General features: G+C 35.1%; 1 protein-coding gene across 1 annotated transcript; it reads left to right on the top strand.

Moving 5' to 3' along the window:
• Positions 1–3,084: 3,084 nt before the first annotated feature.
• Positions 3,085–12,254, top strand: LOC100373549 (substance-K receptor-like). Its single transcript, XM_002731433.1, has 4 exons — positions 3,085–3,594; positions 9,174–9,584; positions 10,782–11,000; positions 11,964–12,254. The coding sequence occupies exons 1-4, from the start codon at positions 3,085–3,087 to the stop codon at positions 12,252–12,254; spliced, it is 1,431 nt and encodes a 476-aa protein (XP_002731479.1).
• The last annotated feature ends 3,400 nt before the right edge of the window (positions 12,255–15,654 follow it).

Raw genomic sequence — 15,654 nt, 5'->3', positions numbered from 1 at the left:
TCTCCGTCATAATTGAAATGAGAGGTTACTCTAAGAAGACGATTGAAAGTGTGATTTCGGCTCCGATAGTTGGGCCCCAATACGTTTACACGATCGGAGCCATGTCGGGACTCAACCCTATCGGAGTTCAACCCCGAGGGTTTAGTGGAGCCGAACTTGGCTCGAGCCGAACGCGTTTACACGGCCATTTTTGCTGGCTCGAGCCATTGGGCTCCGATAAAATGCTGTCGTGTGAACGTAGCAAATGGTTGGTTATGAAATCGAACACGTAAGCAAAATTGTATTTCAATTATAGTTATAGATATAATTTATTGTAACATATGTGGTTTTCGTGCCTTTAAAAAAAATGCCAATATCGATAAGTGCTTCAGTCTAGATATCATTGTAAACCAGACAGCAGACCGGAGGAAATTACAACCTACGTTAATGACGTCAACGTCAATACCCATACTAATACTCTCACTTCAGACTTTATGGTTGCAAAGTTATGGCCAGAAACGTATTTTCCCCTGGAAACTCTATTGCGAATTATCTCATCCATATTTGTGACATTGATCTGGTATTAGCTACTTTTTCTTGTAGTTACATCGCAAAGCACACACACATATACTCGCACTTTCATGGTAGTTATATTGAGAGAAACCCTAAACACATGCTGTGGTATTTTTTTACCTTAAAAGTAACTCTTATGTGTTATATAACGTGTTATAACATATATGTCATGTTTTATTTTGTATATTGAACCTGTAAAACATTTACATCTTGCAAGGTAGCCTTGAAATTTGCCGCGAACACAAAGGCTTGTTTTGTCAGTTGCACAGTTGTATAAAGTTTGAAGGCACTAGCTAATTTTCTCCTATAGCAATAATGTATTGCACAAACTATGACCATGATATTTGACCTCGTGAAGTTAATAACGATGGCCTTTATTTGCTCTAGATACCAGTATAAATAATTGATTGGACGATTGTTTCAAATTGGGACGAGAAATAATTCTGCCATTTTTACAAAATTCCACCCACTTGTTAAAAACTTGCGGTAGCTGTTAATACACGGAATAAAGCAAGTAAATAAGAACGAATACACAGAAAAATAATACTATGTTAAATAAAAGTTGACATGTACTACGTGCGTGACTCGAGCATGTGCGCGCGTGCGGCAATAAATCGCTTAGATACGCATCACGACGTGTCGTCTTGCTTTACTTCCTCTGTTAGCAGCCACTATGAGTTTATACTTATATCACTGTACTATTTTCTGTTACTAATGCATCACCGTCACTTTCACAAGTTTTACCATCTGTACAGCAGATGTGAGAGCATACGCCCTAATGTATGGCTGCTCTGTGTGACGTGGATGACCGTGGATGGTTACTATCACTGAGGTGGTGTTTTTACGCATTCTTGATGAATGATTTAATACAAGTACCAATATGTACATGTACATGCCTTTTGTTAGTATAATGTACACATGTATGTACACATCAAAAACGACATTACAGGAATTGTGGATTTTTACTATAGCGCAGCACATCAGATTATTGAGTACAAAATACAATATTGAAAAGCAATGTTACCATCTTGTAAGCACTCATTGGCACTATCAAGAAAATGTCATTCTGTACAACTCATATATTTGTTCCAAATCATAGGAACAATAATACGTTTTTGTCACCAAAAAAAAACATGGATGACAATCCAGCATATATAACCCGACCAACCCATAACATGAGGTAACCGTAAAAAAAAAACGATACAATCCGTGAACAATCTGAGAGGCGGACTGACTTTGAATGAAGGACTATTTATCTCTCAACCTATAGTGTTGATGTTTTGATGGTGCAATATATACACGTCCCAGATGAAAATACATACTATTTTTTATTATTTTTGTGTTTGTACTTGTAATCAAGTAATCAATATCAAGTGGTATACCCAACTTCGGCGGGGGTTATTGCTATTATATTATACCAGTATATTGATGGTGTTAATCTATTGATTTGATTGGTCCAAACACAATACCATCACTGCGATTAAGCTTGTTGATGCAAATATACAATGAAATAATAATATACTACAAAATATGTGTGGCTATATAGTAAATAACGTTAGGTACAAATAAACCTGCAATTATATATGTATTTACGGCTAAAATATGTGCCATACCCACTTAACGTTCACAGGACATAATCCATAAAACTTAATAGCCAACGTCGTGCTGTGTCTAACATATAGGGCGCGGGTAATGTCTGAGAAAGGGTTCAATCAGATGTGACCACGATCCTGTGAGCTGGAGGATTAATGACCTGTTTAATTAATTATTCTAAGTTTACAAGTTTTGTTACAATATGTGCAAGATCGATACAACCAGAAAATTTCATGCAATGTTTAAATGGAAATTGACAAAATTATAATCTTAGAAACAACTGCATTTTTGATAAATTAAAAATAAGTAATTTAATATTGTTCTAAAATAGAAAATCCAACTAAAAGTAATAATTTGGCAGATTACTCGACAATACAGTAAAACTAGATGGATACGTTTTTATCCCTTTTGCGGAATCAGCGTAATGTAATCCCTATAAAATAATAGTGACAATATGATATCAAGTAATATGATTTCTGACCTAAAATAATTACCTTATGTTTGTTTGTTTTTTAGGTTTCGTCGCTGCAACTGAATATGTTCGAAGACGTCATACATGGGGTGTCGCTTCCGTCAACTGAAACAAATCTCGTTGACTTGTTTCCATGGAAACAACGCATGATATAAGAATTGACGAGCAGTGAGTTCGTGTGTGTATTTGTAATCTAGTGGCTGGCGGACTGCAATGGCGTTACTTTGTCCTCTTTGATTCTGCAAGGTGTTGTTTGTGTTCAACGGTTGAGAGGTTGATCGCATTCGATGTAATACATCGTAGGCGTTCTAGTTCTATTATTTGATGTTATTGGTCAGGTAAATTAAATTCGAATCGTCGGTTGAATCAATTTTTGAGGACGGTGTGCGCAACCTAATCGCTTCGTACGACTGTGTAGACACTCACACAACTGGAAATCATATTTTCCATTTGGGATTGTCATTATCATGGCTGGAATTTACGAGAAAATCTACGATCCGAAAACACTGGGACCAAGTCCAGGAATATCAGAATACAACTCAAGCACAATTGAAGATATTGGAACGTGCCTGTGCAGCCTTGACTCCTGCGATTATACCAATATTTATGACATGCTTGGGGACGTGCCGTACGATGTCGCTTACAACATTTTGGACAGTATCATTCGCGAATTCAATTTCACCTGCCCGGTTATATATCAGATACCATCGGCAATCGAGACACCAACAAAATACGGTCTTACCATACTCTTTTTTCTGACCGTTGCTCTCTCGATAGTGGGAAATGTTGTTGTTATATGTGTTCTAACTTTCGGAGCAAGAAAAAAACGAGACTTCAATATTTTTCTATTAAATCTGGCCGTCGCTGATTGGACCCTGGCCATATTCTCGATGCCATTCTCATTTATCAACGCAATGCAAGGCGAGTGGATCTTCGGAGGATGTGTTATGTGCTCGGTGACTGCTTTTATAAAGAAGGTAAGACTTTACGTGTGTGTTTTATGTGAACAGTGATTGAATCTAAGAATTGTATTCATGTTTTTCCCTTAAAATCAAGTTGTAAGATGTGACACTAGTATATTATAGTAGTTGTGTTAAATATGTATTATAAATATAAAATATATTATATTCTAAATCTATTTTGATTCCTAACAAAATAATATTCGTTCAACGGAAGAGTGAACAAATAAAATTAATAAATTGCACATACCGTTAATACATACGTGTTTTTGCGCAATGGAAAAACAGTATTTCTAGTTACAACTATCCCATATATTAGTGCAACAATTAATAATGAACACAATTGCATAAAAAGACGGCTCTGTGCAAAATGAATGGCGTATAAGAAGTGTAAAATAAATGAGAAATATTTCAATCTACATACGCCTGAAAACTTCGTTAGTATTGTCAAATATGAGATGATATCGAAATCATGCTCATGTAACAATTTTATGTAGAAATTTATCAAATTTGTTTTCTTGAATTCAAATTGTGCGCTACTAAACACGTTACTGCCCTTATATGCAATATTATGTATACAGTGTAAAACAATATACACTCTGGAAACTCTCTAAAATTAAATATGCATTGTTGACATATTTTTTTTTTTACAAAATAATGATTCATATCACTATTAATAATAATATTTTGTCATATGACAATTCCGAAGTTTGGAAGATTAATGGCAAAAGAAAAGACAGTGTCGATATGCACTATTTGATTATTTGTATTTCGGTTTACACATTCTTAACGTTTTAAGTCAAAGTAAACAAACAAACAATACAAAACAGTTCAACAATGATGATGGACAATTCAACCTTCACAATCATTTGACTTACATATTTTATCTTGTAACAAACTATAATTACTCACTTAGGAAGTCATAAAAGTCTTAAATACGTGAATTCGCATCGGTGCATCGGACACTCTTGAGAAATTAAAATTTAAATCTAGATAGATACTGAACGCAGTTTGTCACTCGCATAATTAATTGATGCACGTCTAATTATAGTGGAATGGTGCATAGATGTCATCAAATAAGTCAACCTTTCATATTTTATTATGTATTATTTTAATGTATTTTATCAAAATGACCGCCTGAATCTCATTGAGATCGAGAAAGTCGCGAGACTATTGGAGATATAAATAGAGTCGTCTACCGTCACCGCGTGCACTGATCAGGGCATGGAGGTAATAAGAATTACCTCCATGATCAGGGTAACCACGTTATTTGACTAGACCTGTTTTCAAATATCTTAATAACTCTAGCAAAAAAAAGTGTACTTGATTGTTCGTTGCATATAACGTACCATTCACTGCTAATTTTTGTTCATAAACAAGAAATGGACAATTTGCTATGATATATTAGTTTCACTAATAATACAAGATAAATATGTTACTGTCGACTTACAAACTTAATATCATGTTTACCCCCATGTGATAATCTCGCATATTCTAAATGCAAAAACTATAGCGATGATTTTGTAGTTTGTGAACGCGTATTCAGAAACCGTGAATTTTAAAATTACGTCTCAAATACTTTAAGATATTTTTGCTTTGTTTTAGTCTACATCTGAAAGTATCGTAATCATTCTAATTTATAACATTCTTAATAATAATAATTCAACCACAAAAGTCATAAGATATTGGCGTATTTTGCAATACCAATATTAATTATATGTAAAAATTGCAGTCTACTTGCACGAACCAATCAGATTGCCAGGATTGTTATTACATACTATATTATAGCATTCTCAATATCAGTGGGTTATTCGCAATAATGTATCCCATTATTGACCATCAAGGCCCCGTGCCATGGATATGATTACAATGTTGCTTTCGAAAACTAATGAAGAAAAAACTATATAAAAAAAGTTAATTGTTAGATAACAAGTATTTAATACTAAAATTGGCATCAAATAAAATGGTTCATCGCCAATAAAGCGGATTTCAATATCGAAATTAAACAATTTTATGAGGGCAACGTACGCTAAAGCGCGCTCGGTCGAAGCGTTCCATCTACTACGCGCGCTTCTAGATTCCGCGACTGACGCCGCTGTCCAGGTGACCGTCCGACTAGATCGCCCTATTATGTCGATGAACTAAGGTTAACTGGGGGTGATTTATCCAAGAAAGTGCGTAAAACGAAGTAGAGATATGTTCACAGAGTGCGAGTACAGAGAGACAAATTTGTTCTGTTTTTGTAGTGAGTAGTATTACACTATTTGCGAAACGAGATCAACAAAAAACCGACGTGACTTGTATTTTCTCAGCGTCGACTTACTGGTAAATGTCACAGTCAGGAGCACAGTTTATATAAACAAATGAAACGATCCAGGCGGTACACAGCGGCTATCTAGCGTAGCGTAGTGCAAGGCCGCGGCGGACACCGAGTGGCGTACCAGTCACGGTATGCCGTTCTGTCGGGTGATCACACTGACTACAATGCTACTTACTTCACACACAAAAATACCGTCCTGAAGTACGTACACTGTGTTCTCTGTCGCTTTCACACGTGTTGACGCTACTTCGCACGCTCGTCATCGTTCTCGTTGTCAGTTTTGTGATATTCGTGTTCAAGCAATTGTACATATAATAAAAATGTCATCCGTGGCTAATGCCACTGATTGCATGAGGCATTGCTGAAGGCAGTAATGATCTCGAACTATGTGCACTGCACATACAAATTACTAGTAGCGAGTTTCGCTGCCGAATAATTCACGTCTTTCCTTAGATATACATTCTCTAACGACAAACATATACATATATATGTAAGAGGTTCTGTATTCGCCAATAAGTTCGGATTTCGGCAATCTAGCCAGCCAGTAATGAAGCCTTATTCAAGTGCTCCACGACAACATTTTCGCCACCCGACGGCGTCAGCTCAATTTATTTTTCTAACCTCGTATAATACATTACGTACGGCATCATGCGATTGAATTGCGTCTTATGCGTGACTGCCGATATACAAATGTCACCAAATAACATAACGTTTGATAAAACTGCTTCACATACGTGCATGTATATTGAGTGTTGAAACAATTTGAGTGATCAGGAATGCGTAAGTCTAATAAGATAGTAGAGAATAATTTAGCCTTGTTGTCAACAGATACAAACGATATCCAGCAGGCTACGATTCGTCCTTGGGTCTAAATGATGCTTTCGACACACATCATGTACCGTGGTTCGTTCAAGTGCTGCGTTGCCTTTCTCTCACCCCCGCCCAACTATAAACACACACTTCGTTAGCGATTTATCAATCAGCAACTCTGAGCCACCTTTTTGTTATTGGCTCTGTGGATAAAAAGAATGCGCTGACTAATAATGTTATTAAAATGCGATTAGAGTTCGAATCCATTTAACTTTCCCAATTATTATAGACATGTGCGTCAAATGAAGATATTCATCCCTAGCAATGGGGAGATAAGACTATACTTCACAATCCACCTTTCATAGTGTGTTTCGCATATAACTACTATAACTTTATATGATATTGATAAAGTGTCAAATCATTCAAAATAACATTCCACTGTGCGCACAATGGATATCGTATAGGTTCATTTCACTTTATTAATAAAATAAAGATTTATAACTACATTTTTACATGCTTGAGCGGTTAACAGTAAATTATTTCCACAGAAATAGAAGATATGAACAAATTAATTTCTTGTCAATAACCCCCGTCCTGTTTAAGTACAAAGTTTCTGAAATGTTCAGCCAATGTAAATTATCATTTAAGAGATAACATGTGGTATTTATGATATTTGATATTATTAATAAATGAAATCAATAAAGTATACATTTTCTGGATGAACACTGTATCGATTTACCTGTTGAAAAAGTTAAATCCCAATACGGCGGCAATTTTGTTCTCAAAGCATACATATATAACATTTGTATACATAATACATAAACGGTACCTGGATGGTTCATGAGAAATTAAAAGCAATATGGCTACTGCGATTTCAAAATCCGAATAAGGTGAAATAAAACGTGCATGACATATAATTACACAAACAATTTTAACAGTTTCGTCACAATGAATATGACAATAATCTAACCACGGTAATTGAACACAAATTGGACTGAATTCAGAAAATCACAGGTCATAACCATATTCTTAAAATGGTGGCCAAAGAGTTAATTTAAAGCAAATTTGAGAATTGGTGTCAAGCGTTGGGAATATGCTTATGTGCGCTTTGTCTAAGGGATGATATCTAGGCTAGGATTCAATTACCACAAAGTTTACTAACGATAGTAATAAAAAAAAACAATGGAAAACGTCAATTTTACCCTTCTATTTGAGGCTGTCACTTTTCTTTTCAATGCCATATAACTTATCTTCCATTGATCAACGATTAATTTATTTTTGTCTGAAATATTAAAACTACACTGTGTATACGTCTACTTGTTGAGTGTAACATGTTGAAGTGAAACTTTCAAAGTTTATCACCCTAATAATTTAGATAAAATAACAGTAGCCAAACCACACTGCTTCTAAGATTGTCATATCATATACACGTATTGTGTTATTTTAGCGTATTGTTTTGATTACACTAAATCTGGTTTTCATTAAAAACACGTTGTACTTACTATGCATTTAATAATCTGTCGTGAAAAAACTAGTGACCTATCTGTGTAGTTAGGAAATGAACAGAATTACTGCACCTCCATTGCCTATCGAAGACTGAAACATAATATCAGAATTGCAGACATTCAGGGAATAATTAATTGCAATTTATCAAAGAAAAAATCCCCCATCCTAAAAAATAAAACTTAGCAGGTTTCAAGATGGCGATGGTGTGTTGGATGTTGTCAGTGACGTACTTCTACAATATTATTTCCTCGTCTCGGTTATTATATATGTGGGCCGTTTCTAAAATTACTTAATACCAATTTCCTTGTAGTTTACCGTATATACAAATACTGACTAGTTGATTGTTCTAAAATTACTCAATACCAATTTCCTTGTAGTTTACTTTATATACACATAATGACTAGTTGATTGTTCTAAAATTACTCAATACCAATTTCCATGTAGTTTACTTTATATACAAATACTGACTAGTTGATTGTTAATAAATAAAATATTTCTTCCGGGTTTGAAAGTAAGAAAATAAACAATTATTAACTAAAACTGGGGGAGGGGGTAAATGAAAATTTGTTCCACCCGGTGTGAAAATTTGTTCCACCGAGGCCGAGGTAATTAATTGTCACATCAATTTGTTTATTTTTATAATTGTTTTGTCATCTTGAATTCGCGTATTTACTTGTCAAGATCGTGAAATTCCGTAGTCTCAGCGACAAAAGCTGTAGTGTTTATTGACAAGAATGTTTTCGGATGTCCTATAGTTTTTTTACGGCTCTGCCGGACCGATTACGTGTTTGTCTACTTATTCATTTTGTGCGCTTCATTTTGTTGTGTTATCAGTCACGAGAATGGACTCGATCTTGTCAGCTGCTCGAAATTTCGTTTCGTTTCTAATTTTTAGTTTGAGAGATGACAATACAGTTTATTGGGGGATATATTTGAAATATATGAATGTTATTACTTTTAGGTCTCTGAAGCTGTGAGTATCTTCACATTGACTGCCATTGGTATAGATCGATATTACGCTGTTATGTACCCGCTGAGAAACAGGATGTCGTCTTCGAGACCGAGAATAGTTATCGGAGGAATTTGGGCGATATCAACCTGCTTATCGGTGGTCAAACCAATTGTAAGCTATACAAAAACATACCCGCTAGACATGTATAGTAACAACACTGTTACCATCTGCAAGGAGTGGTGGCCCAACGATACGCTCCAAATAGTATATGAGTTGACTCTATTCGTTGCTACGTACGTCGCACCACTGACTGTCCTCTCATTTACATACACTAAAGTGGCTATGAAACTGTGGACGAGGAGCATTCCGGGCAATGCCGACCAAGGCCGAGACGCCAGTCACAACAGATCAAAGAAAAAGGTATGTAACAACAAATATTGAGGTTACGTTACGTTACGTTCCGTTACATTTACGATGAGTAATGTCGTTATTTACTTAAGTTTGTACTCACAGAACGCTGCAGGCTCTGCGCTGTTATTGCTGCTATTATTTTTTTAATATTTTCCAACAAAATAATTTATAAACTCCAATACCCGACGACCATTGTATGTCGACATCACTTTTTAGTAAGGCTATGAAAAGCAGGATGTAAGTGACAATGCCATCACCATACCGCCAATAATTGAGCATAAACGCACGAAATGAAATAGTTCATGTCTAAATTGGAACACATACTACCTTACTTCTGAAATCACTACGCAATCGACTTGTAACCGTCGGCAGCAGCAGACATATATTCTAGAGTGTCGTTCAGTAGTCTAGTGCATGCTGGTCATGAGCTTATGATAACTCAGGCGGTACATACACTACGTTTGTTTTATAATGTGATATACAGTGTACTCGTTTTATATTAGTGTTTTAATGGTTTGAAATGGTTTGCCTGTATGTGATTCAATATCTCGTTCTCGTTGACATCATAACACATTTCGTGGGGGTACACTATTATAGCAACTACCTACATAGACCCATACACATGGCAACTCTGACATCTTCCATAATATATAACCTGATAAGTTCATATCTTATATCCCGAGTCATGAATAATTCATGACGATAAACTCTTGGGATATATTTAAGTCGTAAACTGCGATTTCCCGGCTTCGAACTGCTTCAATGCGAAGTAACTCGATACCACAATGACACCTGTCCATCGGGAATAATCACTATGCATTTTCTTTCATTTGTTTATTCATGCATCCTCGTAATCTGTTTGTACAAGGATGATGATTTTTTTCCGCATTACGTTTTTCCCATCGGTGTGTTAAATAACACCGTGTTCTCGAAAAGAAATGTCAAACTACGGTTCGCCCACAACTCTTATACATAATAACCCCCATCATGTAATATTCATACACTTCTAGCTCGCTTCTGATGTAATATGAGCCGATATTGATGTACATCGTATACTAAATCCCTTAGGGCAGTTTTGTGAAAAAAACAAAGTTTGTAACTAAATTATTTCCTACTAACCCTTTGACTTACAGGATCAGCCAACATAAATTTATTCTAAAAAAAAAAATGTTTCGCTAAAAAAAATCTTTTTGTTGTTGCCTACAGACTATCAAGATGCTGGTATCGATCGTAGTTCTGTTTGCCCTCTGCTGGATGCCATTGAATCTATTCTATCTAATAACTCTCTTCAACGACAACACAGTCCATGAGTACAGTCAACAGAAGGCAACCACCACGGCATACTTGTGCGTTTTAATCTGGATAGCAGTGACAGACAGCTTCATCAATCCAATCATATACGTGTTTCTAAACGATGGCTTCAGGGTGGGTTATAATTTAACTATTAATAGTTTGGTTTCTTAGTTAATAATTTCAGTGCATTCGACATGCAACGGTTACGGTGTTCGCAAGATATCTGCAAACAGCCGAAAACTACAGAGGTTTAGTCTTTCATATTATACATCACCGTTCTCAGGTGAAAAAAAGTTTAGGTTCAAAATCGAATAAACTGCGGGTACGCATCCAAAAATAAATTTAGTTCTGTATACCCACGAAATGTGCTCACTAAAAGCATTTGGACGTGAATTTAGGTGCGTATAGTGGTGCTATGTGGATTTCAATAAATGTAAAATTTGATAGACAGGTGCCAAATCCGCCATTTGCTTCTTAGATGGTATCCTCGTACATTTGATTGACAGTTGGATGTTATGTAGACGACAGCTCGTGTGCGAAATCGAATGCTTGAATAACGGGTCGTTCAGGTGTTTACTACTTCGTGCTAAGCATTTACATCGTTAACGTGAATATAAATAATACATACAATTTAAATATGACCAAAATAAGCCGACTGTGAACAAAGAAATTGACACCTGAGTATTGTTGCCAATATGAGATCATCGTGTGAATACCGCAAAGCCTGCATGTTGGCAGCACGACGACCGTATCGACAGCGCGTAGCGGAGGTCTCAGCGGGCGATTCTGTACAACCCGAGTGTATATTTGTTAGTATTTTCGCGGTAACCTTAGCTGCAAACACATTGCTGGATGCGTCAATTAAAGATTGGCAGAAAATGTCATTACATGAATGGATACTCAGAAAATCGTCAGATTTGGGGGAGATTATTTTTTTTTTCTCTGATTGGTGATTAATGTTGATGATATAGTTTATCCCATAAATAAGGTACCCCGAGCGTTGGAACGAATACAGAATAATCCGTATTAGAAAAGGCAAATTCTATTGTCTACAGTGACAGATGTTTAATAATAAATCTTGGTTAATTTTTTTAGGGTGATATGAAACGATTTTTTCGACGAGTCTGCAAATTTAGCCTTGGTACTGACAGAAAATGTGACCCTAGGACAGGCATGCAAAGTATGTCATCGCGGTCAACGTTCAGTAGATCGACTCGGCAGAGAACTAACCAGGAATTATGCTCTCTGAAGACCCTCTCACCATCGTTAAATACCCTTCACAGTCTGAAGGTCAACGAAAACGGATTTTGTAACGGTATATATGATTACAGATCTGCATCGGCATCAAGAAGCACCTCCTGTACTTCTGAAACGCTAAAAATGTAAGTTATAAATCCAATCATCATGTTTATTGTGGATTCGCTAGAATTGTAATAATTTTAATTATTATACATTTGCCACCGTAACGCCATAAGTTACAGCGTGCCATATTTTGCGGTATTTTCATCATACCATATTAGGAAATGCGAATTCCAAATATTGAACGTTTACGCTGGTAACCGAGAATTCAAGAGTATTTAGTACTATTTATTTGTTCTCAAGGCTGACTATAACATACAAATCATATTTAACTGTGTGTTTGAATATATTCCAAAGTTCGCTGAAATTTGTCCCATCATCTGATGGACCGAAGTAAAATTTATTTGATGGAAACATTGGTGTTTACAAAGACAGATTAAAGTGGGACTGTCGTCACCTGCGCACGTGCGGGAATTGAGTCCCAAGCGGTGATAACAACACACGGTAAAAACGCAAAGGCTCATGGGTAGACGTTTGTTTGAAAAGCAATTACAAGCGCATGCGCAGATGACGGCTCCCCCGCTTTAAGCATATCAGAGAATTGTGTTAAATTCTGATGATTCTGAGGACATTTATCAGCCATCAGATATTTCTGTTTACGCAATAAGAGTATGTTAGATTAATTTGACGCACGAAAGTATGTTCATTTTCGTCATTGTGTTTTGCGGTTTGTACGATAACTGAAAAGATTGACCTGACAATGTGAAATTTAAATATGCAGCGTGGGTAAGAACATGTAATTAGTAATGTTTGTGTCAGTGTTACAAACGCTGTTCTTGCAGCGCACAACTAAGTTTTCACCGAAGGAGCACTAGCATTTTAATGCACACGTAATGATTCTCAGTACATATACTAACAATCACATTACAATCGAACGAATACTGTATAGTGTACTTCAAAAAACAAAGTTAGTTCCCCATGTCAAATTACAATGCACGTATCTTATGAAATGGGCTCTAGTAAACAACATGTGGTTACATCATTTTCACTTACGTTTGGATATTATATTACAGATTGCATATAACGTTAAATGCGAAAGACAAAAATAGCTCCAAGGCATGAAGTCTGTGGATAGTTCTATCACTGCAATGATAATCTATGAGAAGTCTAGAAACAAGAAGAAAGACGTATACCTTACAATTAAAAGACAACACAGCATATTGACAGTAATCCCGTAAATCCACGTTGAAATTAATAACATGAAAGTATGGTTTAGGGTTAGAAATTTCCCGTGTTCTGTTGTATGTGTACTCCCGTCTGATGTATACATATATTATTATTGTCATTTGTATGTAGTAGAAAAGTTGATATTTTTATAATCAAATACTATTTTCAGATACGATTGTATAGTATATACATTTGTAGAATGTTGCTGCTTTTAGTATTTTAAGTACATATTTCCGCGATAATAGTAATATTTTTGTAAGCGTATTGTTTAATAGTAAATCAGTCAAATTCAGAGCAAATTGGGATATATTCTAGTATTCTATTTCTTTTTTAAAATAGTAATATGAAAATCTGACTTTAAATGTTTAAAATCGTGATCGCCACATTTCTTACAAATGTGGACACTACACCGTCTTTCATTCAGAAAGAGCTCAGATTTGATTGAATCTAACCAGAGCTATGCGTTTATTTTACCACAATCAATCGTACTTCGTAGAATGATTAATCAATGTTCCCAGTGTTTATATGGTGTATATAAACGTCTTTTCACTATTTTAGAATTAACTATTTTAAAAAATAAAATTATATATATCGAATTCTGTGAAACTATCAGAAGCTTAGCTTCATTTCTCTGAAAGTACAATGTTATAATCCACTGTCCCCGTCTCAATGTCAGTCACGCCTTGACAACAATTAAAACTTCTACTAATTCCGGTTAGTGTCCCCAATTCATGAAGTGCCTCTCAATAGTCAAAATAATAAAATGTGCCTCATCCCTGAATATTTCCAATTACTATCACTCTTGGTTTGGTATGTGTATTATATGTATACCGTTTCGGTTATTTTATTCAAGCTGAGAATATAATACAGCAAATATGCAGTTGATAATTTATCATAAATGATGTTAATACAGTACGGTGTAATTCTCAAAGGTTGAGTGGATGTATTCATTTAATTATTCATGTATAATATTTTGACTGTTTATTCTCTTTTAGTATATTTATATACACGTAGATCACATGATTTTCATATTCACGCTAACGTATAATATTACTATGAAAACGCCATGTGTTGCCTCTGAAATTTTGTGTTTTCACTAATGTTTCAGAAAGTATGAACCCGATTGACTGATACATATATATCAAAGTACATAAAGTGTAGACAAAAATCATTATCGTAATGCTAATTTGTGCAGATTACTTGGATTGCCTTCACATTTATATTTTGTTAATAGATAAACGTTTTTTTTTTTGGCAATAATTTTTGAAATAACATTCTCAGTCGCGTCTATGTACCACCCACTCACGTGCTGGAAATTCGATATGCAGATTTCATATAACTGAATACGTCACATAAGATGAATTATTTCTCATCGGATAATGTTATTTTTTTCTTTTAAATTTCGTTATTTGTGGACGTGTAGTTGAATCTCATATTTAAACTTTTTAATATGAGGCATAATCTTTAGAATAAATAGAGTTGTATGAATTGCATTCACAAATCTTGAGTCAGGGTGATCTGTAAAATAGATTAATTAGTGTATTTGTATTTGTTCACTACCTAGTAACCTAGTAACTTTTCCTAGTTAAAATATGATGGTCAGTGTAGGCTATTTTAGATGATGATAATCAAGACATGTTATATAATCAAACAGCTGAATATCGCAGATTTTCAAAAGTGTGCTTTCGTTTTGTGAAATAAATTTGATTGGTGGCTAACAACCAGCATTTTTGATCAAAATCATTGAAAGTAAATTAACCTGTAAACTTGTTATCCGATTTGCTGCAACTAGTGTCATTCGACACATTATTTTACGACGATAAAAAGAAGTTTGGATGACTTTATACTCGCTGTTCAACTTGAATTACTTGTTGAGTGAACATAGACAAACGAAGATATTCTCTTCCAGTCTCTTTTCAGTAATTTTTATTACAATTGCAATATACCATTTTCAAAAGACTAACAGCAATTGAAATAAAGTTTTCAAAGTCTAGTCAAAAGTTATGTACCTGTATAGGGATATTCTTCATAAAGAGAGAAATATGTTTGCCACCCATAATAATTAAGGCAATTACATGAAGTTATATAAATAAAGTCTTTAATCAAAGAAAATTAGAGAGTTCACGTTTTCACGTCTAATATGTTGATGTAAACAAAGTAAGTGGGGTTTGATAAAAAAAAGTACATGTTATGATCTTTGACGTCAACTATTGACACCATAAAATCTCACAAGCACAATATTTCAATTGAAATATTTGGA

The sequence above is a fragment of the Saccoglossus kowalevskii genome, chromosome 19, assembly GCF_978046115.1.
Source record: "Saccoglossus kowalevskii chromosome 19, keSacKowa6.1, whole genome shotgun sequence".
In the NCBI taxonomy this organism is placed as follows: Eukaryota; Metazoa; Hemichordata; class Enteropneusta; family Harrimaniidae; genus Saccoglossus; species Saccoglossus kowalevskii.
The sequence above is the reverse complement of the archived record's forward strand: the minus strand, read 5'-3'. Positions and strand labels throughout refer to the sequence as shown.

Coding starts and splice junctions, on each gene's coding strand:
- LOC100373549 (XM_002731433.1), top strand. CDS start 3,085: ATGGCTGGAATTTACGAGAAAATCTACGATCCGAAAACACTGGGACCA. Junction 3,595..9,173: donor TGACTGCTTTTATAAAGAAG/GTAAGACTTTAC, acceptor TATTACTTTTAG/GTCTCTGAAGCTGTGAGTAT. Junction 11,001..11,963: donor TTCTAAACGATGGCTTCAGG/GTGGGTTATAAT, acceptor TAATTTTTTTAG/GGTGATATGAAACGATTTTT.